The 27,164-nt window shown below is 44.9% G+C and overlaps 1 protein-coding gene across 5 annotated transcripts in view; it reads left to right on the top strand.

Annotated features, from left to right (window-relative positions):
- The window catches only part of LOC120516048 (protein cordon-bleu-like), a 246,527-nt gene that overhangs the window by 78,030 nt on the left and 141,333 nt on the right, over window positions 1-27,164 (top strand). For all 5 annotated transcript variants that reach the window (XM_039737483.1, XM_039737487.1, XM_039737484.1 and 2 more), the window contains exon 3: window positions 21,893-22,099. In XM_039737483.1, coding sequence (XP_039593417.1) covers window positions 21,893-22,099 — 207 coding nt within the window. The remainder of the gene's footprint in view (window positions 1-21,892; window positions 22,100-27,164) is intronic.

Below are 27,164 nucleotides of genomic sequence, written 5' to 3'. Positions count from 1 at the left end.
CCGGGGATATGTTTCTGAGTGGGACAGTTGTCCGAAAACGGGAACGGATGGTCACCTTAACTATATCTGTTAAGGCAGTTTGAGATGAGGGTTAACTAAAAGGCACCATATAATCTTACTTCACTGGCTCCCTGTATGCTTTGAGGGGGGGTCCTTTTAAACCTGCCAGTGCCCACATTATAAAAACAATTACATTTTTACCTATTCGGCTCATCCGCTATATAATTCATTTCACTGTTTCCCCTTGTGACAGAGGGTGGGACACCAAAGTGACCAGGATTCACGTAGTACACGTTTGAGAAGAATTCCGCCATAGCTGTAGGATTCACAGGAAGGAAAAGTTATATTAGAGTACAGCGCTTAATAATGCTAGTGGGTCGCCTCTGCAAAGATCGGTTGCCCCCCCAAAACTCCGCCCCACCCCCTTCCCGATCGCCCTGGATTCACTAAGTGGGATCAGGTGAGTCCCGAGGACAGTTCCATGGGGAATAAATGATTCGCGACAACGAAGAGGATTGGAGAACACTGATGTAATGCGTGGCGGCGCATGCGCATTTACAAGCAGTAACACGGTAGTGCACAGGGTAATAGAAGAATTACGGTAAAGCGGATTTGAGCGCAGCTGCGTGTGCGTAAAAGAAGTGGCGAAGGGGGCGGTGTACGGCACAACTAATAAAATAAAAGCCAAATGTGCTTCTCGGTGGTCTTTTTAAAGACCCCTCTCCTCACAGACTTACAGTTCGCCCAGAAGTCGCGCATCGCGTCCTTCTAAATGAACACCCAAGAAGGCTGACGTGTCCGAGCGGTTTAAAAGTGACTTGACTAACGCCTGCGGACTTTTGATTTGACAGTTTGAAGGAATATTTGTGACAAAATGAAATAAATATTCAAATACATAAAAGACTTGTCAAATGTCACAATAAATAAATAATATGAAATGTGAGTATAAATTAAATGTGTCACGAAATATGTTTAAACTGCCACTTTAACTCGTCAAACTCGAGAGGGCGGGTTCTAGCGAGTACTGTTTTCTGATTGGCGAATCTTCGGGTTTTGATAGCGATCTCGTTGATTAGGGTCTGAGAATTTAATACAAGCCCCCGAGCTGGAGTCTTAAGAGTTAGGCCCAGATTTCCAAAACCGTAGGTCATGGACTTGATTCAGCACCCCGTTGCTCTTTAGTCAAAGAGTTCAACGCAGGGCCTTAAATAATAAAAATCAGGTCTTGAAACCAGGTCTCCAGAGCTGAATGTCTAGGATTTGAACCCAGGTAAGTCATAGCTGTGGGACAACAAATTAAACGTATATCCATCCCCCAGAGCTGTGTGGCCAGGAATTGATGGCAGATTCCTGAAGCTGTGGGTTCAAGATCTGAACCAAGTTTCCTAAAGCTTTGGATCCAGGAATCCAACCCATATCCCCTGAGATGTAAAGGCAAAATATTGAACCCAGGTCCCTAAAGCTGTGTGGCAGCAGTGCTAACCACAGTGTCGCCCCCTTTCAAGCTGACCTATCTGGAATGTTTGCTTTTGTCCCCGAGTTAATGATACCACATTAGGATTACGATTAATGACTAACCAGCCAGAGTGCGGGTCCAAAGGCCTTCAGCCTGTTCTGACAGCTCCAGGTTCTCTTATCACTTTTTGTCACTCCTTGTCACTGTTCGGGTGGTTTTCTTTCTGGTAGGTGACTAAACGTTCTTTTATTATATCTTTTGACTTTCTGGAATTTTCCGTGCCATCCTTAACCATCCTGATATTATTTAGGTCCTGTAGTTGGGAATTTGTAACGTCTTTGGAGATTGCAAAGATGGCTTGCATTCTTAAAGTGACAAGCTGATAATGGCCACAGTGCGCAGGGGGACCTTTTTTAATGCTGATAGCTTTGTTTGATCAGTGTTTTGATGACACTTTGTTATAAATGTTTAAGAAGGACTGTTCTGTGAAGACATCACTTCAGAGGCGCACTGTGGCTCACTGGTTGGGGTCCCAGCCTCGGGTTCGACTCATGCCTGTGTGTGTTGTGGAGTTTACACTCACTTTCTGTGTCTCACGCCCCAAATAACCGAATGGTGACTATAAAGTGGCAGACCTGGCGGCTGCAGTCCCCTTCGCCTTTGTTCCTGCTTTAGTCCAGCTGCTGTTAGGATAGGCTTCATCTTGTCGACTCTTGAGTAAATGGATGGACATGTGTTAGCGCGTGTTATGGACCCGGCATGGTGACTCACAGCTCCAGGGTTTAGGGTTCAAGTCCCAGTTTTTCAAGTTCTGCAGTGTTTGTGTGACTTTTCTCCGGGTACTCTGATTTTTATCTCAAAGAAGTTTGTTTTACTGGTGGATGGAATTTTGGCTGTTTCGGTGGGTAGGTATGTGTGTGTGATGTACTGGTGTTCTGTCCAGCGCTGTCTCCTGCCTTGTACCAAATGCTGTCAGGACAGGCTCCATCCCCCTAATAACGGTTACAGCAGACATCTGTTGATGCACTTGGACACTTCATCAGAGACATAGCACTCTTGTTACATTGGGTTTCTGCAGATGCAGGATAGATGATTCATTTTTTTTAATGCAATGCAGTGATGAGTCTGGGGATCAGGGTTCAAGTCCCAGTTTGCAAGTGTTGCTGGGTTTGTGTGGCTTTTCTCTAAATTTTAATCCCAGAGTCAGTTGAATTGGTGGATTTGATACTGACTGGGTGTGTTTGAGGGAGTGTGTTATACTGGCATTCTGTCAAGGCTTGGGTCCTGCCTGGCACTAAGTGCTGCTCCAGTAGGCTCCATCTTCCCATATCTTTAAAGTTAAGGTGGTTTCTCTATAGGGGTTTTCCTCTTTTTAGTGCAGCACAGTGGGAAGTCTGGGGATCAGAGTTCAAACCCCAGTTTCTTTACTCTCAGCACAGCATGCAGTTTGCAGGTTCCTTTATGTTTGTGACTTTTTACATCCAGGCAGGTTGAATCAATGGTGAGTCTTAACTGAGTGAGTGTGCCCGGCATTGCATGGACCTTCCACCCGGGACTGGTTCCTGCCTTGCACCCAGTGCTGTTCGGACTTCACTCACCAGTTCGTTGAAGTTCTTTTGGTAGGTGGAGGATGCAAGGTTATAATTTTGGGTCCCATCCAGGACTGGTCCCTGCCTTGTAACAAGTGCTGTCAGGACAGGCTCCATCTCCCTTATAACAGTTACAGCACTTGGACACTTCATCAGTGATGTGGCACTCCTGTTACAGGGGTTTCTGTACTTGGAGGATGAATGTTTCATTTGATACAGTGATACTGAATTATTTATTATTCATTTTTAAAGTTTCTAAATGATGGTGTGACGGTAGGGGTCAGATAAATAAATGTTCTTACGTTGTTCTTTATGGGTTCGTCCTCGGGGAGTCAACGCAGTGGGTGTCGTGGCAGGTTGGGGTCTCCGCTTTCACTTGCACATCACCGGCGGCCGCACTGGACTTTGATCAGGCGGTGATGATGGTGCAGAAGAACCAGAAAAGAAAATGGAGAAAAGTAAAGGTTCATTATGATTGCAGGTTCATTGAAGCGAATGTAATTCTGTGCATATCTAGGTTATGAAGAGAGGGACTAAACTGCTGCTGGATTATGTGAATTTCCCCTTGGGATTAATAAAGTATCTATCTATCTATCTATCTATCTATCTATCTATCTATCTATCTATCTATCTGTCTATCTATCTATCTATCTATCTATCTATCTATCATATAGTGTCTTTCATATCTATCTATCTATCTATCTATCTATCTATCTATCTATCTATCTATCTATCTATCTATCTATCTATCTATCTATCTATCTATCTAAACTGAAGGTAAAAACAAAAAAAGCAAATTAAAAACATGAGTTTTTAGGAGTTTCTTAAAATGTTCCATAGGGTTTTCTCTCTTGGTAGGGCATCACTTCTGACTGTAATGGCTTTGTAGGCCGTTTTCAAATGCAGAGGACTTTGTGCTAATTGATATCATCTTGGTGTGTGTGGCCGGGTGCGGGAACAACAGATGGTTTAATCAAAATTGGGGGCGCCAACCGGGTCATCCCGTTTTAATAGAAATAGAAAGTAAAGGAAAGTAACGCCTGCCTTGGTGTGATTGCCCAGGCTTATGGGCCAAAAGAAAAGCTGTGAAAATTCTTCTTCTTCTTTCGGCTGCTACCATTAGGGGGTCACCACAGCGGATCATCTTGTTCCATCTCTTCCTGTCGTCGTCATCTTGTTCTGTCACACCCATCACCTGCATGTCCTCTCTCCCCACATCCATAAACCTTCTCTTAGGCTTTCCTCTACTCCTCTACCCAGCACCTCTCCTCTGCACATGTCCAAACCAACGCCATCTCGCCTCTCTGACTTTGTATCCCAACCGTCCCACCTGAGCTGACCCTCTAATGTCCTCATTTCTAATCCTGTCCATACTCGTCACACCCAATGCAAATCTTACCATCTTGAACTCTGCCACCTCCAGCTCTGTCTCCTGTGCCACCGTCTCCAGCCCATATAACATAGCTGGTCTCACTACCGTCCTGTAGACCTTCCCTTTCACTCCTGCCGATACTCATCTGTCACAAATCACTCCTGACACTCTTCTCCATCCACTCCACCCTGCCTGCACTCTTTTCTTCACCTCTCTACCACACTCCTCGCTGATCATCACCTCACTTCTTAACTGAACTTCCACTACTCTTTTCCATAACTTCATGCTGTGGCTCATCAATTTTACCCCCCTGTAGTTACTGCAGTCCTGCACATCCACTTATTCTTAAATATCCACACCAGTACACTTCTTCTCCACTCCTCAGACATCCTCTTACTTTCCAAGATTCCATCAAACAATCTGGTTAAAAACTCCACTGCCATCTCTCCTAGACACCGCCATGCTTCCACAGGTATGTCATCTGGGCCAACGGCCTTCCCATTCTTCATCCTCCTCATAGCTGTCCTTACTTCCTCCTTGCTAATCTGTTGCACTTCCTGATTCACTATCTCCACATCATCCAACCTCTTTTCTCTCTCGTTCTCTTCATTCATCAGCCTCTCAAAGTACTCTTTCCATCTGCTCAACACACTCTCCTTGCTTGTGAGTACGTTTCCATCTTTATCCTTTATCACCCTAACCTGCTGCACATCTTTCCCAGCTCGGTCACTCCGTCTAGCCCATCGGACCTTTTCTGCCTCCTTAGTGTCCAACCTCTCATACAACTCATCATACGCCGTTTCTTTAGCCTTCGCCACCGCTCTCTTCACCTTATCTCCTTGTACTCTTGTCTACTTTCTGCATCTCTCTGACTATCCCACTTCTTCTTCCCCATCTTCTTCCTCTGTATACTCTCCTGTACTTCCTCATTCCATCACCAGGTTTCCTAAAAGAAAAGATGTGAAAATAATTAAGAGACAAAAACAAAGGACATTGTAGTCAGTGCTTTTGGAGCTTTAGTCTTGCGGGTCCTCCATCAGCCTTGTGTCTCTCTGTGTTCTGGGAGTCGAGGGATCTTAATAGCCAATGCGCTGGAAGGGGCGGAGTCAAGTGCCCTCACTAGGTTGCCTCGCGTTGCTGCAGGAAAAAGGGAAGAGAAGAGCATTAGTGCTAGCGCTCCCTCTTGTCTCGGTAGGTTATCATGTATCCAGACAGAGGTCAGGAGGAGATCCTCCGATGCACAGGCGTGATCATTTGCTTTTTATAACAACAGGTAGCATTTGTTTCATTATGTCAGTGTGAAATACATCTCTATACACAACATTTACATTATATAGTGCCTTTACGCTTGTGAGCTGAACACAACCCTATTGTAGTTTGTGACAACAAAATCTTTCAAGGACTACTGATTGCACTGCACTCTCACTCAATTTCCAAATCGCTCTAATTGGGGACGTCATCAGTCCTGTGACACTTTTAAGGCCCAGGGGCCTCGTGCATAACGCCGTGTGTAGAATTCACACTAAAGCATGGCGTAAGAACAAAAGCGGAAATGTGCGTATGCACAAAAAAATCCAGATGCATAAATCTGTGCAAACGCCAGCTTCCACGTTCTTCCGCTCCATAAATCCCGGTGAGCATGTAAAGTAACACACGTGCACGCGCCTGTCGCCCCTCCTGGACTCCTCCCAGAATTACAGCTCTTTTAATATACAAATCAATATAAACAGCCCTTAAGCTCAGCTTTCTGTGAAAAGGCAATGGCAAAAGCCCGGGGGGAAATAGAAGAATTTCAGCGAATACCAAGTGGAGGCAAAGAAAAACGTACAATTTGTTGGTTTAAAGTGATATAAACAAGAAAAGGAAGTTGATCGAGTGACATAGTGTGTCGGAGAAACTCGAAAGTTCAAGTTCACAAAGTCGCAAAAAGTGCCCGAAATAAATAAGAAGTGGTCAGATATCAAAGTCGCCGTGAAAAGGTGAGTCGTAGCCCACCGTCCGAGTGTCATATGAAAGATTATTAGGGTACAGAGAAAAACAATAGGCACACAGTGGGGGGAAAAAGCATGAAATGTCAACTTTACTCTTGAAATTTCCACTTTAATCACATAGTTTATTTTGTCATTAAAGTGGAACATCATAAACTTCATCTTTTAAATCGTTTAATTTACTAGTTTCTCAGACCCCATCATAACTAAAGTAGCACGTTAAATGCTTTGTTTCGCATTTGATCTTCGTGCTTCTTTAACGGGCTTTCTCTTACGCCGACAGGACACAGAATCCATTATATTTGTGATATTACAGTTCTCTGAATAATTTAAAATACCGAGATGTATATGTGATATAATTTTCATAATGATTGGAATTAAAGTATGTATTAAACATGGGAATACAGTGGCGCAGTGATAGTGTCTCGCTGGCGCCCCCGTCCAGAGATTGTTCCTGCCTCCCGCAAGATGCTTGCTGCTCCGTGTGCGTCCTTCGATTAAATAATTTATTGTAGTGGTACTGTCTCCTTCAAATGTACCTACCCCCAATTCCTGTCCTTTCTTTTCTTTCTCCAAGTACCCAATCTCCTCATAATCAGCTCTGTAACAGACGTTAAGCCATTTGTAAGCTTAGAACACCGATTCTTCAAACGTTGAAATATCTTCGTAGTACGTGTTTAATTATTCTATCCATCCAGGGTCGCGCCAGCACCAGCAAGAATACAGCGTGAGGCAGGAACAATCCGTGAACGGGGTGCCAGCTCGTCGCTGCCGCTGTCCTCACATATTTAATTATTAACAATACACATTATTTTTGTGAAGTTTAAAACTTATCTGCATAATGTATTAAAGATGCTTTACTGTATTTCATCTTAAAAATAATATCAAGAGTTCCAAGAAGATAGCACTTGGAAATCTAAATCGACTTAGAAGCCAGTCATCTTCATATGTAAATACGCACTTTATAAAGTGGCTCAGGTTGTGCAATATTATAACTGTAGCGCAAGTTTACAGTGAGGTAACTGTACTAATAAGTACAAACAGTTCTACCAGAAGCACTTGATGGACTAATTTTAGTGCGTTTAGAGCAATTAGGATGAAACTGTTTCTGAACCGCGAGGTTCCTACAGGAAAGACTCTGAAGCGTTTGCCATACTGTATGAGAGATTTTCAAATAGACTGTGTGCATGGCTGAGGCAGCGTGTGCTTGATGCTGTATCCCGATAATCCGATCAGCTGCTGTAAAGCTGTGATTCTACACTCAGATGCAGTGATGTAAATACTCCGAGTGGTGCACTGGCAGTAACAACTCTAAAGCAGCTATGGTATTTGGAATAGTTTGGCCATTCTGTGCACCATTATATGGTTACAGGTTGATTACAATCAGATGCCTTAAACTAATAAACAATATGTGGCTAATTTCAGGGAAACCACACTGGAACAAAAGCACTGCTTTGACGCTGGGTGCTGCCAGTCTGCAAAACCGAGCGCAGAACTTGCGTACGCTAAGGATTGAGCTGGCGTGAAAATGTGCGTGGCTTTACGCCAAGTTTAGGTTTTATACATCACAATGTGAGCGTGGAAACGGGCTTACGCAACATTTTTGTGTGTATGCACCGTTTATACACGAGGCCCCAGGTCTTTTTATTGTCACATGTACAACATGCAGCGAAGTTGTCACTTGCATAATGTTCCACGGAGACACAATAATCAACATAAAACATCAGGAAAGCTAAAACTTAAATCGAATATTAATAACCACTAACGGCGCACTGCACGATAACGTGCAGTAAATATACTTGACGTGAGCGTTCCTATTTTTCCTCCTCTTTCTCTGTACGTTTACCATTCGTTTGCTCAGAGGTTGATGCGCTTGATGCTTCCTGAGCAGCTCTTCTTTTCTCCACCCTAGCGGCCCGCTGCTTCTCTTCTTTTGTCGGCACCTCTTCACATTAAAACTGATTAAGTCAGTGTTTGTATTGCAATTACTAAGTATGTTTTTCTTACGCTGACACTTTAGTCTTCAATCTGCCTCAAGAATGATTTAAGATCTGAAGAGAATAGGGGAAGTGATGGTGAAGGTGGTACGGATGAGAACAGTGCCCGTACAGATGCACCACATGGCCACCCTGCTGGCCGCTGCCGAGAGTTGATTCTATATAAAAATAAAAAAAGGAGGTCGGCACGGTGGCGCAGTACGTAGCGCTGCTGTCTCGCAGTTAGGTTCGGTTCCCGAGTCCTCCCTGCGTGGAGTTTGTATGTTCTCCACGTGTCTGCGTGGGTTTCCTCCCACAGTCCAAAGACATGCAGGTTAGGTGCATTGGCAATCCTAAATTATCCCTATTGTGTGCTTGGTGTATGTGTGTGTGGGCTGGCTCCCTGCCCGGGGTTTGTTTCCTGCCTTGTGCCCTGTGTTGGCTGGGATTGGCTCCAGCAGACCCTGTAGTTAGGATGTAGCAGGTTGGATGATGGATGGATAAAAAGAGGAATAACCTTGGAGGTCAATCATCACCCCGAAAATGGACAGTAGACGTCACGTAGTATATGTGTACCAAATTTCAGGTCAACAGTTTGTGAGCTACAGGTGATTTGAAATCCTGGACAGACAAATGAACAGCCACGCTAGTGTATTATAGAAGAAGGTAATCCCAGAAAATAACACTAAACACGTCATTACGCACTCTAGAAGCCCACTTAGGGGATTGCAGACAGTTTTTCACACTGGATGGGAGTCCAGCTAGGAAAACGCTTGGGTTGCTGCTGGAAGAGGTGTTGGTGAGGCCAGCAGGGGACGCTTAACCTGTGGTCCAAATGTGGATCCCAATGCCCCAGTGTGGTGATGGAGACACTGTGCTGTAATTTGGATGAGACTGAGATCTTGACTCTCTGTTGTCGTTAAAGATCCCTGGGAATCTTTTGTAAAGAGTGGGGGCTTTCAAATACAACAACAACAACAACAACATTTATTTCTATAGCACATTTTCATACAAACAGTAGCTCAAAGTGCTTTACATATTAAAGAATAGAAAAATGAAAGACACAATTATAAAACAAAATAAATCAACATTAATTAACATCGAATAAGAGTAAAGTTCAATGGCCAGGGGGGACAGAAAAAACAAAAAAAAACTCCAGACGGCTGGAGAAAAAATAAAATCTGTAGGGATTCCAGACCATGAGACCGCCCAGTCCCCTCTGGGCATTCTACCTAACATAAATGAAACAGTCCTCTTTGGACTTAGGGTTCTCACGGAAGGGCTTGATGATGATGTTGGTCACGTAGACTTCTGCCTTTTAATCCATCCATCATTGTTTGAGCATCATGAAGCTTTGAGTAGGTGGTGGTGGCGCAGGCCACCACCACAAAGAAACCGGAAAAAGAAACAGAAAAGAGAGTAGGGGTCAGTACGGATTTTAGAGCCACCATGAATAGTTATTTTGAGGAGATTAAATCATCTGGTGATCTTTTTAAACTTCTTTACCAGACTCCTAGAGGTCCACAACCTCCTTTTTGAGGGCCTTAGAGAGCTCTTTTGATCTTGGCGTGGGGACACCACACACTCCTGTCAGTAGCAAGAAGAACAGCAGACCCTCGATAGCTGAGGTTTGAATAAGACCGTCGTGTCCACCTACAGCTCTCCCCCTCCTTAGGGAGGGTCCGGTCATTGGCACCACATCTGGAATGCCTGATTTTGTATGAATAAATTTGAAGGTGGTGAGAAACGGAGTAGGGGTGGATTTGCTTTTTCCACGTGACGCATCTGCGTTGTGGTTCATTTCGTTGAAGACCCCGAACACACCGTGTCAGTTTGATGCCTCATTCACATGACGTATGTCACCTTTCACTGTAGGCCCTGTCAGCGTGGAGGTCTGCCTGCTCAGATACAATGAGAAAGTCCGCAGTTGCCATGGGGTGCACTTTCTTTTTCACACAACGGTCATGTTTTGTGCTCTCATCGTTGACGTAAACCTTTAGACCCTTCAGCTTTGCTTCCCGTCTCCTTTCCATTGCCGTGTGCCTGAGCCTCGTTTCTGAGTCAGGAGTTTAGTGAGGGGATGAGGATGACGGTGCAGACGACATACTGCCATGAGGCTTTCACAGCTGTTTATTCTCACTGTGGGGGCTTCACCCTGTCAGGCACTCGAGCAGCTTGCCCGGTCTGTGCCACACACACACACACTCGCCCTATCTGGGTACTGATCTCTCTGCATGCGTGCGCCGTTATTTGCTGGAGGGTCTCAGCTCATTCAACCTTCAGGTCTATTGGCCCTGCAGACGTCAGCTGACTGTGATAAGAAGCCTAAGATTTTTTTCCGTTGTTTATTTTTTCTTTTTATCTTGCAAGAACAAAGTTTATTCTTACAGAGTTTCAATGATGTTTGAAGAAACAGGAAGGCATTATGTCAGCAGAAAGCTTTGTGTAGATTAAGTTCTGTTCTGTTAAGCGTCCTTCACTCGTAAGTTGGGGACGTGAGGTTAAGTGACTTGCCACAGCATCCTCATGGGGTGCAGTCCCGAGGGGCACCCTGCTTTTTGCGCCATCTCTTGTGTGGCATAAGCGCCGTTCAGCTGATCTCTGCCACCTCCATTTTGATACTGCATAAAATATCAACGACATATTTCTCGTGCACCATTCTTCATTTTTTTCAAGGAATCCCCTCTATTAGCTCCCTGTTTTGTCTTGGTCAAGTATTATATTACTCTCCTTTCCCATTTTGTGTTATTAATATGTAGCCTTTGTCACAATCCCTCATATCCCTCAGACTTAACACCGTTTATAAGGTATTATAGTATATAACTTCTCCCCACCCTCCCATGTATAACCTCACGCAATTAGGTGTAGTAAAAGACAATCAGGAGTTAAGTTACAATTTGAACAATGTATTATTGATGATATTCATAAATAATAACAATATGCAAAGTACATTTGAATACTGGCAACCATACAACCTGATAAATGTTGATGTGTAGTTTCAGGCGGCACACACACACTTGTTAGTCACTTAAAATGTCTCTAGTTAAGTCCTCATTTTGAGCTCAGCTTCCTTCAGCACAGGCCGAATGCCCGTCTCAATATGGCTGCCGAGCTGTGCTCTTCATTGCGTTGTCCTTTTCAGTTCATGGTGTGTGAGATGCTCCTTCATCAGTTTGGTAAGAGAGAGAGGATGAGGTAAAGCAAGCAAATTTATAGATTTTCTGTCCAACCCCTACAGCCAATATGGCATCGTGGTACTTAAAGGCTTCTGATACCAGCCAGTTCCAAACAGCCATATTTCAGACCAATGGGAGGACAGAACATCTTCACCCCAAAACCAGGTGTTAAGGTGACGCTTGGCAGTTAGGCAGCCTGGCTTACCTGCGGGGGGTTGACTGAGAAACACTTTAGCAGAGAAACACTGGTCAAACTGGTTTGAGGCACTTCACCCCAAACCCTGTCGTAAAATTCACTTTCCTCACTAATTCCTAAAAGGGGGACGGGTAAACATGATTGCTTTTTACTAATGTAACACTAATATTTCATTGCTTTAATAATAGTAATAATAATTCTTTGCATTTATATTGCGCTTTTCTCACTACTCAAAGTGCTCAGCAATTGCAGGTTAAGGGCCTCGCTCAAGGACCCAACACAGCAGAGTCCCTATTGGCATTTACGGGATTCAATCCAGTAACCTTCCGATAGCCAATGCAGATCCCTAGCCTCAGAGCTTTGCCTAAGTTACAAATAAAGACATACAAAATATTGATCACGTTTTATGCAAAATTTCACATCACAACACTCCCTAAACCCTCTTATCTGGAGATACCCCTGGTGTATTCAATCCAAGACAAATCCATTTCTCTTTTGTGTGTGTAAAAAGCCATTTTAGACCAAGGCCTGAGTATTTTGTCAGTCAGTCGATCATTTTCCAGCCTGCTATATCCTAACACAGGAGATTTGCTGGAGCCAATCCCAGCCAGCGCAGGGCGCAAAGCAGGAACAAACCCCAGGTAAGGTTTGGTAACTGAGCTGCTGCAACAAAATTCGATGCTTCTGAGAAACTGGTGTGAGATTGGAGGAGGCAGTAAAAGAAAAAAAATGTGTCGTATTTTTGAACGGGCGTACAAGTTGGGGTCTGATTTTATGATCAATATTTTGGTTTTCAAGACCCAACTTCTACATGAGTATATATGGTAATATGTGGTGAGAGTACTGGTGCAAAAATGGCTGGCGTTACATTTTCCAAAGTGGGTGCTACACGTTGGTGGTAAGCCTCTTTACAAGTCTTGACCCTGCTGGATAGGCCTCACGTCAGGCAGCCTACCCCCAAACTCAAAAGCAGGCTTCCTGCCTGCAAAGGCCCAAAGATATGGCATAGGATTTAAAATTTCAAAAGTCAGTCAGTCAGTCATTGTCCAAACTGGTATATCCTGACACAGGGTCACGGGGGGTCTGCTGGAGCCAATCCCAGCCAGCGCAGGGTACAAAGCAGGAACAAACCCCGAGTAATGTGCCAGCCCTCCGCAGGGCACACACACCAAGCACACACTAGGGACAATTTAGGATCGCCAATGCACCTAACCTGCATGTCTTTGGACTGTGGAAGGAAACCCACGCAGACACAGGGAGAACATGCAAACTCCACACAGGAAGGACCCGGAAAGCAAACCCAGGCCTCCTTACTGCGAGGCAGCAGCGATACCGCCATGCCACCATGCCGCCCTGGATATTTTGTGCTCATAAGAATTCTTCTGAACGCTTTTGAAGTCACTTCACCTCACCGGTATATGAAAACTCTCCACTTATGACGTACCGTTTGACTCGTCTTGATGTTTAGTTATGCAAGGCATTGAGCTTTTTGGGGTTCCCCTCTATTTTTAAGCCCTCAGTGTTTCCCAACCTCGGTCCTGGGGGCCCACTGTGGCTGCAGGTTTTTGGTCCAACCAGCTTCTGTTTTTCATTGGACTCCTGGGCTAATTAAGTGATTTGTTATTTCCCAAATTCTGTGTTTTGGGAACAATACAGAAATTAGAAAAATAAGTTTGGTAAAAAAAAATATTAAAATGTACCAAGCAGTTATATGAGAATATGAGTATTTTTGTCTTTTTAACAATATTTTCATCTTGATTTTCATTCTACTTTTCTAGGTGTTCAAATTGTTTAAATAATCCATTATTTACTAATTGGCGGGTCTAATGCTAAAGTAGTTGCAGCCTTTGATTATTCCATGTTGTTTGCCAGCGTGTCTGCTCTGCTCGTATTTAATCATCATTCTTAAGATACAATGAAGGGGGAAAAAGCCATCCCGTTAAAATACCAAAACTTCATTATCAGCAAGGGCTGACTTCTAATTAGGAAACTGGTAGGAATTAAAACCTGCAGCCCTCCTGGACTAGGAGTGAACACAGACCCCCCTAACTCCCCTACCCCCTGTCTTACTTACAGAATATGAGGGGCCAAAGTTAATGCTTTGCACAAAACTTGGAAAAAATGGAGACTGGTAGTACAGGAATATGGAGTGTCATTGAGGATGCTGGTGACGAATACGATTACCGTGTATACTCGCAGATAAGTTCTCCCGCGTATAAGTCGGGGCTTGATTTTACCATATAATTTCCGGTATTTTATTATGTCGGTCATATAAATCGAATGTGGAAAAATCCTGCTATTGGTCCAAGAGATGATGATATGCTAACGCCCACCTGAGAGAGTAACCGCGGAGACCACTGCCTTTTTTTTTTTTTTATATATTGTGCCTACCTGACCACACGGTAACACCCAGACTATCCTGAAGTGACGTTTGCACCGTTTTGTGTATCACACACCCTCATACACCTTTATTGTAAGAGGATCCCATATCTATGACGGAGCGTTCGATTAGAAGAAAATATGAAGCTGGTTTTAAATTTAAACTCGTTGAAGTGGGAAAAGAAATTGGAAACTGTGCTTCTGCAACAAAATACGATGTGTCTGAGAAACTGATGTGAGATTGGAGGAGGCAAGAAGATGTATAAAAAAAAAAATGAAGTGTCGTATTTTTGAATGAGCGTATAAGTCGGGGTCTGATTTTCTGATCGATTTTTTTGGGTTTCCAGACCTGACTTATACGCGACTATATACGGTAATATGTCTGACATTTGATTCTTCACCGGTGGTCCGAGCACTCATAGAGCCACTCCCAAAAGGGTACGCATGTGGGGTATCATTTGAGACTATTTCATGGTGGGTGGTTATGAATATGAGGTGATTTTGTGATGCTTTACAAGGGTTGCAGCCCTCTATGGACCTTCTATCAGACAGTGAAAAATGACATTTCTTTTACAATCGAGTATATGTAGATTTTAAACGTTAAAACCGAAGCACACATTTTAACATTCAAATATTTTATTATGTACATCTTTGCCATGAAGGAAAGCTTTATATTTCTTATGAACCCCTTTGACTTTCAGCTAGGGCTCTGGGGCATACCAGTACCAGAAAACCCAAAATTTAAAAACGAATCATTACCGACATTTTGATATTTTTTGGTACGAAAAGTAAACGTTAGGATTTCTCTCAATCTTACAAAAACCCCCGACGACACCCCCCCTATTGCTTCAATGTGTTTGGGACTTCACAGCAACTCCCCTGGACCCCCTCAACTGCTTCAAAGTGGTCGTGAATTCACATTGGCCTACCCCATTGATTCAATGTGGTGCTTACTGCGCCAATGCGCACCTCACCACAGAGGCAGCCATGAACAATGATATAAATAGATAGACACTTTATTAATCCCAAGGGGAAATTCCCATACTCCAGCAGCAGCACACTGATAAAGAACAATATTAAATTAAAGAGTGATAACAATGCAGGTATAACAGACTATAACTTTGTATAATGTTAACGTTTACCCCACCGGGTGGAACTGAAGAGTCACATAGTGTGGGGTCTCCTCAGTCTGTCAGTGGAGCAGGATGGTGACAGCAGTCTGTCGCTGAAGCTGCTCTTCTGCCTGGAGATGATCCTGTTCAGTGGATGCAGTGGATTCTCCATGATTGACAGGAGTCTGCTCAGCGCCCGTCGCTCTGCCACAGATGTCAAACTGTCCAGCTCCGTGCCTACAATAGAGCCTGCCTTCCTCACCAGTTTGTCCAGGCGTGAGGTGTCCCTCTTCTTTATGCTGCCTCCACAGCACACCACTGGAGTGGTGTTTGGCCGACACTCTGGGGGAGCTGAACGAAGCAGTCGCTCCAGCTGAGCGATCTCATGAGTTGGAGTGTCCCAGAAGGTGGTTGGTTCTCCATACAGTATAAGACCGGGATCCCCCTGAGTTTCGGTCTGGCAGATTAGCTGTACGGAGCCAGGGGACAGAAGGCAACTGGACCAGCAGGAGAAGGTCAGCTGCCAGTAGGGCGACTCCTCTGTTGCAAAGCCCGTATGGGAGAAGCAGGGAAGCCGCCAGTAAAAGGAAGAAGGCACTGGGCAGTTAAAAGGGGACAGTTTCCAGCCTGTTGTTTTTAACCTTGTTTCTTTTAACAGAATTATTTATTGACATTTTGACCTGCACTTTTTGCACATTTTTTAATGGATTATTTATTTATTTATTGAAACATTCTTGAGCGCTGCTCTTTAGGTACAGTTTTGTTTTTGTTTGTCTGATTTTTATTGAATGAAAGCACTTTTGCACTTTTACACCAACCCCTTGCTCAGTTTGATTTGCCCCCATAGACCAGCTCATCCGGTTACATTACCGACAGTGTTGGGTTCAAGGACTCCGAAATCTGGACGAGGGAGCGCGGTGCAGGACCCACATCGTCACATCCAGCCATTTTCCAGACCTGCTTATCCTGAGCAGTGTCATCTGAAGTCTTATCTCATCAAACGTAGTGCACAGAGCTGGAAAAGTCCTTGGACGAGGCGCCAGGGCATTGCAGACAGTCGACTCCTTCATTCGATAAGCGGGCTCCCTTTTCAGATGGTGGAATGACTGTTACGTCCAGTTTTTCGCATAGTGTGGGGTCTCCTCAGTCTGTCAGTGGAGCAGGACGGTGACAGCAGTCTGTCGCTGAAGCTGCTCCTCTGTCTGGAGATGATCCTGTTCAGTGGATGCAGTGGATTCTCCATGATTGACAGGAGTCTGCTCAGCGCCCGTCGCTCTGCCACAGATGTCAAACTGTCCAGCTCCGTGCCTACAATAGAGCCTGCCTTCCTCACCAGTTTGTCCAGGCGTGAGGCGTCCCTCTTCTTTATGCTGCCTCCCCAGCACACCACCGCGTAGAAGAGGGCACTCGCCACAACCGTCTGATAGAACATCTGCACCATCTTATTGCAGATGTTGAAGGACTCCAGCCTTCTAAGGAAGTATAGTCGGCTCTGACCTTTCTTACACAGAGCATCAGTATTGGCAGTCCAGTCCAATTATCATCCAGCTGCACTCCCAGGTATTTATAGGTCTGCACCCTCTGCACAGTCACCTCTGATGATCACGGGGTCCAGGAGGGGCCTGGGCCTCCTAAAATCCACCACCAGCTCCTTGGTTTTGCTGGTGTTCAGGTGTAGGTGGTTTGAGTCACACCATTTAACAAAGTCCTTGATCAGGTTCCTATACTTCTCCTCCTGCCCACTCCTGATGCAGCCCACCATAGCAGTGTCGTCAGCGAACTTTTGCACATGGCAGGACTCTGAATCGTATTGGAAGTCTGATGTATGTTGGCTGAACAGGACCGGAGAAAGTCCAGTCCCCTGCAGCGCTCCTGTGCTGCTGACCACAATGTCACACCTGCAGTTCCCGAGACGTACATACTGAGGTCTGTCTGTAAGATAGTCCACGATCCATGGCACCAAGTATGAATCTACTCCCATCTCAGTCAGCTTGTCTCTAAGGAGCAGAGGTTGGATGGTGTTGAAGGCGCTAGAGAAGTCCAGAAACATAATTCTTACAGCACCACTGCCTCAGTCCAAGTGGGAGAGGGATCGGTGTAGCATATAGATGATGACATCCTCCACTGCCACCTTCTCCTGGTGTGATATGATATGTCACGTTATGCAGCATTACTGTAAGTTCACAGGAAAGCCCATACGCGCCCAATTGCTTTTATGTGTTTGCGCCTTAACAGGTCAACCCCATCTGCTTTGATTTTGAAATTGTAGCGAGAGAGAGAGGTGTTGCTTAGATTAAATAGGCTGAAATCAAACAGGTCAGCAGGACCAGATAACATTTATCCCCGAGTGCATAAGCAGGTTAGTGAGTACACATATGAAGCACTGGCGCATATTTTTAGGAAGTCGCTGTGCACTGATTTAATCATGGAGGGATACGAGTCATGCACATGAGATTGTTTATCTGTAATATCATAAGGTTTTTGATAAGGAAGGAATCATTAAAGATAAGATTGAGCAACACCTGGCAAGGACAAGAGTTATTCTGAACAGTCAGCGTGGGGTCAGATGAGGGAGGTCGTGTTTTACTAACATGCTGGAATTCTATGAGGAGGCAACAAAATGATATGACCAGAGTGGAGCAGATGATACTGTTGATCTGGACTTTCAGAAAGCATCTGATAAGGTGCCACATGAGAGGGTGGGCATCAAACTAAAAGAGGTGGGAGTTCAGGTTGGTGTGTGTAGGTGGGTGCAGAATTGGCTCAGACACAGGAAGCAGAGGGTGATGGGGTGAGCACACCATTAGAATTGGCTGAGGTTAAGAGTGGTGACCAGCAGGGGGCAGTGCTGAGGCTGTTGCACTGTTTTTAGTATTTATAAATGATTTGGCTAGGAATAGAAATTGCAAGCTGGTTAAGTTTGCTGATGATACCAAGCTAGAAGGCCTGGCAGATAATCTTGAATCTGAGGGATTTGGACAGCAGACAGGCTTGGGCAGATTTGTGGCAGAAGAAATGTAATGTCAGTAAATGTAAAGAACTACACAAAAAGGTTTGAATACACAATTCGGGTCTGATAATCAATAGTACACCTCATGAGAAGGATTTAGGAGTCCTAGTGGACTCTAAGCTATCGACTTATTCAGAAGCCATTAAGAAGGCTAACAGAATGTCAGGTTATATAGCGCCTTGATGTGTGGAGTTCAAGCCACAGGAGGTTCTGCTCAGGCTTTATAACACACTGGTGAGGCCTCATCTGGAGTCCCGGGTGCACTTTTAGGCCATCAGACATAGCAGCACTAGAGACGGTCCAGAGAAGAGCGACTCGGCTGATTCCAGGGCTACAGGGGATGAGATATGAGGAAAGTTTAAAAGAGCTGAGCCTTTACAGGAGATAAAGAGGAGACCTGAGTGAAGTGTTTAAAATTATAAAGGGAGTTAGTGCAGTGGATCGAGACGGTGACTTTAAAATGAGTTCTTCAAGAACACAGGGACACAGTTAGAAACTCGTTAAAGGTCAATTTTACAGAAATGTTGTGAAGTTTTTCTTCACACAGAGAACCACAGACACATGGAATAAGTGACCAAGTAGTACAGTGGACAGGAGAACTTTAGGGGCCTTCAAAACTTTATTTGATGTTATTTTGGAGAAATTAAATGGATAGGACTAGCTCATAAAAGTAGAGTGTATGCCGATGTCCTGGATAAATTTGCCATCATGGCCTGGTCATTCTGGCCCCCTAATCATCCCCTATCTCTAACTGGCTCTATCTCTCTTATCACTTCACGACCTAACAACTACCGTATATACTTGCGTTTAAGTTCTCCCGCAGATAAGTCGGGGCTCGATTTTACCGTATGATTTCCTTTATAATGTTGGTCGTATGCATCAAATGCGGATAACTCACCCTATTGGTCCAAGAGATTACGATATGCTAACGTCCACCTGAGAGAGTAACCACGGAGCATGCAGCCTTTTTTTTTTTCTATGTATTGTGCCTACGTGACCACACGCTAATACCCAAACTATTCTGAAGTGACGCTTGCACTGATTTGTGTTTTTTGTATCTCACACCCTCATACACCTTTATCGTAAGAGCATCCTTTATCTACGATGGCGCGTTCGATCAGAGGAAAATATGAAGCTGGTTTTAAATTAAACGTCGTTGACGTAGTGAAAGAAATTGGTAACTGAGCTGCTGCAACAAAATTTGATGCGTCTGAGAAACTGATGCGAGACTGGAGGAGGCAAGAAGATGTAAAAAAAAAAAATGTGTCGTATTTTTGAACGGGCGTACAAGTTGGGGTCTGGTTTTATGATGAATTTTTCGGTTTTCAAGACCCGACTTATACACGAATATATACGGTAATATGTGGTGAGCGTACTGGTGCAAAAATGGCTGCCGTTGCATCATCCATGTAGGTGCTACAAGTTGGTGGTAAGCAAGTCTTTACAATTCTTGACCCTGCTGGATAAGTCTCACGTCAGGCAGCCTACCTCCTAAACTCAAAAAGCAGGCTTCCTGCCCGCATAGGCCTAAAGATATGGCATAGGATTTAAATATCAAAAGTCAGTTAGTCAGTCATTGTCCAACCCGCTATATCCTAACACAGGGTCACGGGGGTCTGCTGGAGCCAATCCCAGACAATACAGGAAGCAAGGCAGGAAACACACCCCGAGCAGGGTGCCAGCCCACCACAGGGCACACACACACACACCAAGCACACACTAGGGACAATTTAGGATCGCCAATGCACCTAACCTGCATGCCTTTGGACTGTGGGAGGAAACCCACGCAGACATGGGGAGAACATGCAAAACGCCACGCAGGGAGGACCTGGGAAACGAACCCGGGTCTCCTAACTGCGAGGCAGCAGCGCCACCCACTATGCCACTGTGCCGTCCAATATCAAAAGTGATGAAAGGATAACAAAAACAAAGTTCCATCCATCCATCCATCCATCGAGGTAAAGTGAGATCCACGACTGTTTGTCATTTTAAATAAGTAATCTCTGTACTCGTGGCTTAAGGAGGAGGGCGTGGTAGTGTGGTCGGAGTTGTTTCCATTTGCGATACGGACTTGGACGTTTCCACACTGAAGTGCACAGGTGCGTGATCGCCCGTGTCCGTGATTGATGCCGAGAGCTGCTAATAGCCATCGCCATTATAAATAGAAGGAGTGTGAGTGCGGAGTTTAAAAAGAAAAAATGAAAAGACAGACGGAGGTTAAGAAGGAGAGCAGGCAGGAAGTTGAGAGCCGGTGCAGGAGGGAGCAAGCGGTTAGTGGAGGCAGCTGGGAAGTTGAGCCCCTGGAATGGTGTTTGGCCGGCACTCTGGGGGAGCTGAACGAAGCAGTCGCTCGAGCTGAGCGATCTCAGGAGTTGGAGCGTCCTAGAAGGTGGTTGGCTCTCCATACAGTATAAGACCGGGATCCCCCTGAGTCTCGGTCTGGCAGATTAGCTGTACGGACGGCAACTGGACCAGCAGGAGAAGGTCAGCTGCCAGTAGGGCGACTCCTCTGTTGCAAAGCCCGTATGGGAGAAGCAGAGAAGCTGCCAGTAAAAGGAAGAAGGCACTGGGCAGTTAAAAGGGGACAGTTTCCATCCTGTTGTTTTTAACCTTGTTTCTTTTAACAGAATTATTTATTGACATTTTGACCTCCACTTTTTGTACATTTTTTAATGGATTATTTATTTATTTATTGAAACATTCTTGAGCGCTGCTCTTTAGGTACAGTTTTGTTTTTGTTTGTCTGATTTTTATTGAATGAAAGCACTTTTGCACTTTTACACCATCCCCTTGCTCAGTTTGATTTGCCCCCATAGACCAGCTCATCCGGTTACATTACCGACAGTGTTGGGTTCAAGGACTCCCAAATCTGGACGAGGGAGCGCGGTGCAGGACCCACATCGTCACATCCAGCCATTTTCCAGACCTGCTTATCCGGAGCAGTGTCATCTGAAGTCTTATCTCATCAAACGTAGTGCACAGAGCTGGAAAAGTCCTTGGACGAGGCGCCAGGGCATTGCAGACAGTCGACTCCTTCATTCGATAAGCGGGCTCCCTTTTCAGATGGTGGAATGACCGTTACGTCCAGTTTTTGATTGATGGGTACAGTGTGGGTTACTCTCCTACTCCTAAATTGTGAATTTCCCCTTGAGATTAATAAAGTGTCTATCTATCTATCTATCTATTATATAGTGCCTTTTAATGTCTGTCTGTCTTGTCTATTATATAGTGCCTTTCATATCTATCTATCTATTATATAGTGCCTTTTAATGTCTGTCTGTCTGTCTATAATATAGCGCCTTTCCTATCTATCTATCTATCTATCTATCTATCTATCTATCTATCTATCTATCTATTCCCTTTCCCAGTGCTATCGGATCTGTGCACACTGTGGCCCAGTAGCCTACATGGTGGGCAGTTCCAAAAAGTCAATCGCCGCTGTCACTTCTGTGTATAGGATTCACAATAAAGGTGCAAAAAGTCCTGAACTGACTGATCGATCCCAGTTTCCTTTTTATTTGTTACAAAAACCTGCCATTTTAAGTAGAAGTGTGGGGACTTTTCGTATATCTTCTGTACAGTGCCTTTCGTATCGGTCTGTCTGTTTATTCATTTTTGTTTGTTTGTTTGTTTCTCAGGAAAATGAAGGCCAGAGCTCCACCGCCGCCACCCCCTGCAGCCCCCAGACCAGCTCCTCGCCGGAACTTCCCCCCCACGTTGCCTTTGTCCCAAGAGGATGGAGACCGCAGCTCAGGGGACCAGAAGGAGAACGTGCTGAGGGACTCGCTGGATGTTCTGCTCACTCTACCCGGTGGCATCCAGAAGAGGACTACAGTTAGTGGAAGGTGAGGCTCTTTTTCTACCTCTCGTATCATTTGGCTGAAGTGAGGGTCACACCGAGGAGGCCGCCCTGTCCCTTGTCATCTGTCTGGGCGTTTTTTGTTTTTTTCCTCAGCCAGCACTCTTGCAGTTGCTATTAAACGCCTCAAAGCCGTTGGGATCCGAGACGAGACGTCCTTAGCTAATTTTTACACATCTGCTGAAGGGTTCGCAGAGGGGTGCCTTTATGAAAGCTTTAAATTGGTATCTGCCAGAAGGTGAATGGAGTGGCTCAGCAGCACACTGTATGAAGTCTTCAGTTTCTTGGCAGTCTTTCACGTGGAATAACCTTCATTCTATAAAAAAACAGGCCGACATGTTTCATTTGGGCCATTATTGAACCCAGAACTGCACTTTAAGAGTGGCAGGAACAGAATAACCGGTGTCAGAAGGTCCAGTGCGATTACAGAGGTTTCTCTAATAACCACTTAGCATGTAAACACGTGAGCAGTGAAGGATAAACTAAGACTAAGACTAACTAAGGCTACTAGAAATGGGGCTTTGCAGCCGTATGTGAATAACAGTCAGTCATTATCCAACCCACTATATCCTAACACAGGGTCACAGGGGTCTGCTGGAGCCAATCCCAGCCAGCACAGTGCGCAAGGCAGGAACAAATCCCCGGGCAGGGCACCAGCCCACTGCAGGACACACACCAGGGATAATTTAGGATCGCCAATGCACCTAACCAGCATGCCTTTGGACTGTCGGAGGAAACCCATGCAGACACGGGGAGAACATGCAAACTCCACACAGGGAGGACCTGGGAAGCAAACCTAGTTACAAATCTGCGCCACCGTGCCGTCCAATATGAAAGTGATGAAAGGAAAACCTTTGGTTGAAAGGATAACAAAAACAAAGTTCCATCCATCGAGGTAAAGTGAGATCCACGAGTGTTTGTCATTTTAAATAAGTAATCTCTGTACTCGTGGCTTAAGGAGGAGGGCGTGGTAGTGTGGTCAGAGCAGTTCCCGGGTGCGATACGGACTTGGGCGTTTCTGCACTGAAGTGCACAGGTGCGTGATCGCCCGTGTACGTGATTGATGACGAGAGCTGCTAGTAGCCATCCCCATTATAAATAGGAGGAGTTTAAAAAAGAAAAAAAGAAAAGACGGACGGACGGACGGAGGTTAAGAAGGAGAGAAGGCAGGAAGCCTCGCGCCGGTGCAAGATGGAGCGAGCGGTTAGTGGAGGCACCTGGAGAGGTTGAGCCCCTGGAATGGGTGTTTAGCTGACACTCTGGGGGAGCTGAACGAAGCGGTCGCTCCAGCTGAGTGATCTCAGGAGGTGGTTGGCTCGCCATATAAGACTGGGAAGCTGGGGAGGCTTGGGAGAGTGATCCCCCTGAGTCTCGGTCCGGCACATTAGCTATACGGAGCCATGGCACGGAAGGCAACTGGACCAGCAGGAGAAGGTCAGCTGCCAGTAGGGCGACTCGCCTGTTGCAAAGCCCGTATGGGAGAAGCAGGGGAGCTGCCAGCAAAAGGAAGAAGAAGCGAACCCGCCGGGTCTCCTTACTGCGAGGCAGCAGCGCTACCACTGCGCCACCATGCCACCCTATGTGAATAACACATTTTTTAAAGAGCAGTCATTTCAAGCAGTAATAGCCTTAATAAACACAGGTAATTAATGCCTGCCTTGCCTATGTCTTTAAATCAATGTAATGGTGTCTTGGTAATCAAAATCGGGAGTGGTCTCCCCTCGACTTTCTCATAAGCTCAGATGTGGGGACAGATATTTGAGGAGTAAACCGAAAGACAATGATTATATTTTCATATCATGTACATTAAAGAGCCATTAACAACAAATCAAATCAAACTAATAATATAGTGAACAATTCTCATAAAAGTAAAGTTGAATAAATCAGACTCTGCAACTGCATGAATAAAAGGTAAAGTACCACTTCTAGTTAACAGAAGTAACCCAAAAGTCTTTTTACCTAATACTTTGCATGCAAAGTTTGTTTGACCCAAGTGAACGCTTACTCGAGTTATCGTGTTTACACACAGAAGCACATACAGTAATCCCTCGCTATATCGCGCTTTGACTTTCGCGGTTTCACTCTATCGCGGATTTTAAATGTAAGCACATCTAAACATATATCACGGATTTTTCGCTGGTTCGCCGCTTTCTGCGGACAATGGGTCTTTTAATTTAGGTTACATGCTTCCTCAGTTTGATTGCCCAGTTGATTTCATACAAGGGATGCTATTGGCGGATGGCTTAGAAGCTACCCAATCAGAGCATGTATTGCATATTAACTAAAACTCCTCAATGCTATAAGATATGCTTCCCGCGCTGTGCTTGTTTGCTTCTCTCTATCTTTCTCGCTCTCTGCCTGACGGAGGGGGTGTGAGCAGAGGGGCTGTTTGCACAGAGGACACGGACGCTCTTCTACAAAATGCCGCTTTATCGCGGTGCTTCTGTATACTTAAAAACATGTATTGATTTTTTGATTGTTTGCTTTTCTTTGCGAGCGCTCTCTGACATTCTCTGCTCCTGACGCGCTCCTTTATGACGGCGCTCCTTTGAAGATAAGATATGTTTGCTTTCTTTTAATTGTGAGAAAGAACTGTCATCTCTGTCTTGTCATGGAGCACAGTTTAAACGTTTGGCTAAAGGGTGTTATTTCATGTCTAGAGGGCTCTAATAATGTTAACAGGGTGGGAGAGTTTATAAGGGCTTAAAATATATAAAAATAACTACACAAACATATGGTTTTTACTTCGCGGATTTTCACCTATCGGGGGTCTGGAACGCAACCCCCGCGATCGAGGAGGGATTACTGTAATTCCAAAAATGGTATTTTCAGACTCGGGGAGATCAAAAAACGTCGAGATTCATCCAAATCTCGAAATAGAATTTTTGGAGGATTCCAATACTTTCCTTACACTTTGTATACGAGAAAGTCAGGAGGTCTAAAAACATCGAGATTTACCAAAATCTCCATCCATTATCCAACCCACTATATCCTAACTACGGGGTCATGGGGGTCTGCTGGAGCCAATCCCAGCCAACAAAGGGTGCAAGGCAGGAAACAAACCCCGGGCAGGGCACCAGCCCACCGCAGTACCAAAATCTCGACATTGAATTTTTGGACGATTGCAATACTTTCCCTCTACTTCATATACTGGGAAATAAAAAGGCAGCAGTTTCTATGAAAAACGTGAACATTTTCTGTGTCACCTGAAACTTTTGACTGGTTGTGTGTGTGTGTGTGTACGTGGACGAATGTGTTTGTCTCCTTCCAGCCCATTAGAAGTGCTGTATGCCTCCAGAAAAGTGATGACCTTAAAAGCCACTGTCCCCTGTGTACCCGCACGCCTTTGACGTGTTATCGTGACAAGAGATCAAGTGTTGCTTCTTCTACAAAGATCTTCTAAAATGGCCTGGACACTTGTGTTGGTGCCCCTAGAAAAGATCCTCCATAATTGGATTTGAGTTACTTTTTAAACTCGTCGTCGTCTTGAATGCGTATCACACACGTGTCACCAATCCGGCAGTCAGTCATTCGGCTGACTGAAATGGAGAAAAGTCGTCACTCTGTTTAGTGTCATCGAGTGTCCCACTCTGAACACGGAGCGGAGAAAATAATGGAGAGAGTCGTCTGAGGAGATGAGAATGAAAATGACAGACAAGCATGTTAAAGGCAAAGGCTAAAAGACCACCTCCAAGTGGCTTGATGTTCCTGTGACAACAGTTACAAATACAGGGTGGTCCAGATCTGATTATGCAGATCCAGATCATCTGGATGACTTTGATTTATGCGGGTACGATTCCAGTTTGGCGCGAAGACAATTCTTCATGCCATCAGTTCGCACACTTCTGGGATTTTTCGGGTGATTTTCTATACAATAAACTTAAGTTATACCGTGATGAAAATTGCATAATTAGATCTGGACCACCCTATATGATAAAGATGTTGAAGCTGTAGGTGCCCTGCGATGGGTTGGCGCCCTGCCCAGGGTTTGTTTCCTGCCTTGTGCCCTGTGTTGGCTGGGATTGGCTCCAGCAGACCCCCATGACCCTGTAGTTAGGATATAGCGGCTTGGATGATGGATGCATGGATGGATGAAGCTGTAGGACTGTAGCCAACCTCTCGGGACTCATCCGCAAAAGGAAAATCAACCCCAGAATGGACAGAAGGAGAGTGAGAATGGTAGAGGAAAATCCAAGGGCAACTTCCAAAGAGATAGAAGCTGAACTCCAAAGTCGGGGTCCATCAGTTTCTGATCACATCATCCATCACTTTTTGAGTGACAGTGGGCTCAGTGGGAGAAGACCCTTTAGGACTCCACATAGAAAGCCAGCCTGGAATTTGCTAAAATGCATATTGACAACCCACAATGCTTCTGGGAGAGAGATTGTGCTTTGGCTCAGGGTCCACAGACGAAGAAATGAACCTTTCAAACAAAACAGCTGACCTATTGCAAAACACGAAGGACGCTCGCTTATGTTTTGGACCTGCACCTGGCATGAGGTGCCTTGAGTCTTTGCAGGGAATAATGAAATCTCAAGACCATGAAGACATTCTGGAGTGAAACCTCCTGCCCAGTGTCAAAATGCTCTGCGTCAGTCGCAGCTCATGGACCCTCCAACTGGATAAGGAACCAAAACACACCGCAAAAAGCCCGTAAGAATGGCGAAGAACAAAACATTGGCCTGTTCTGACATAGCCTTCTGTGAGCCCTGATTTGAATCTCACTGAACATCTAAGGAAAGAACTGAAACATGCAGTCTGGAGAAGACCCCCTTCAAACCTGACCCAGCTGGAGCAGACGTCTCATGAAGAACTCCAGGGATCGCTTGTGTGCAGTGCCTGTGCAAGAAAATAGGAGGGGAAGGCGCCCATCATTTTTGTCCATTATTTGAAATATTCTATTCAATCAAAACTCTGAAGCAAAGTCAGCTTTTAGTTAAATACCAAACAAAACAATGATGGGCAGCAATAATTGTGGCAATTGTGGGGTCTTCATTTTTTCGTAGAGGACCAACAATTTTTTTTAATATTGTGATATATTTTATTTTTCT

Source organism: Polypterus senegalus, chromosome 15, assembly GCF_016835505.1.
Source record: "Polypterus senegalus isolate Bchr_013 chromosome 15, ASM1683550v1, whole genome shotgun sequence".
NCBI classification, from domain to species: domain Eukaryota; kingdom Metazoa; phylum Chordata; class Cladistia; order Polypteriformes; family Polypteridae; genus Polypterus; species Polypterus senegalus.
This window is presented reverse-complemented; position numbering and strand designations above follow the sequence as displayed.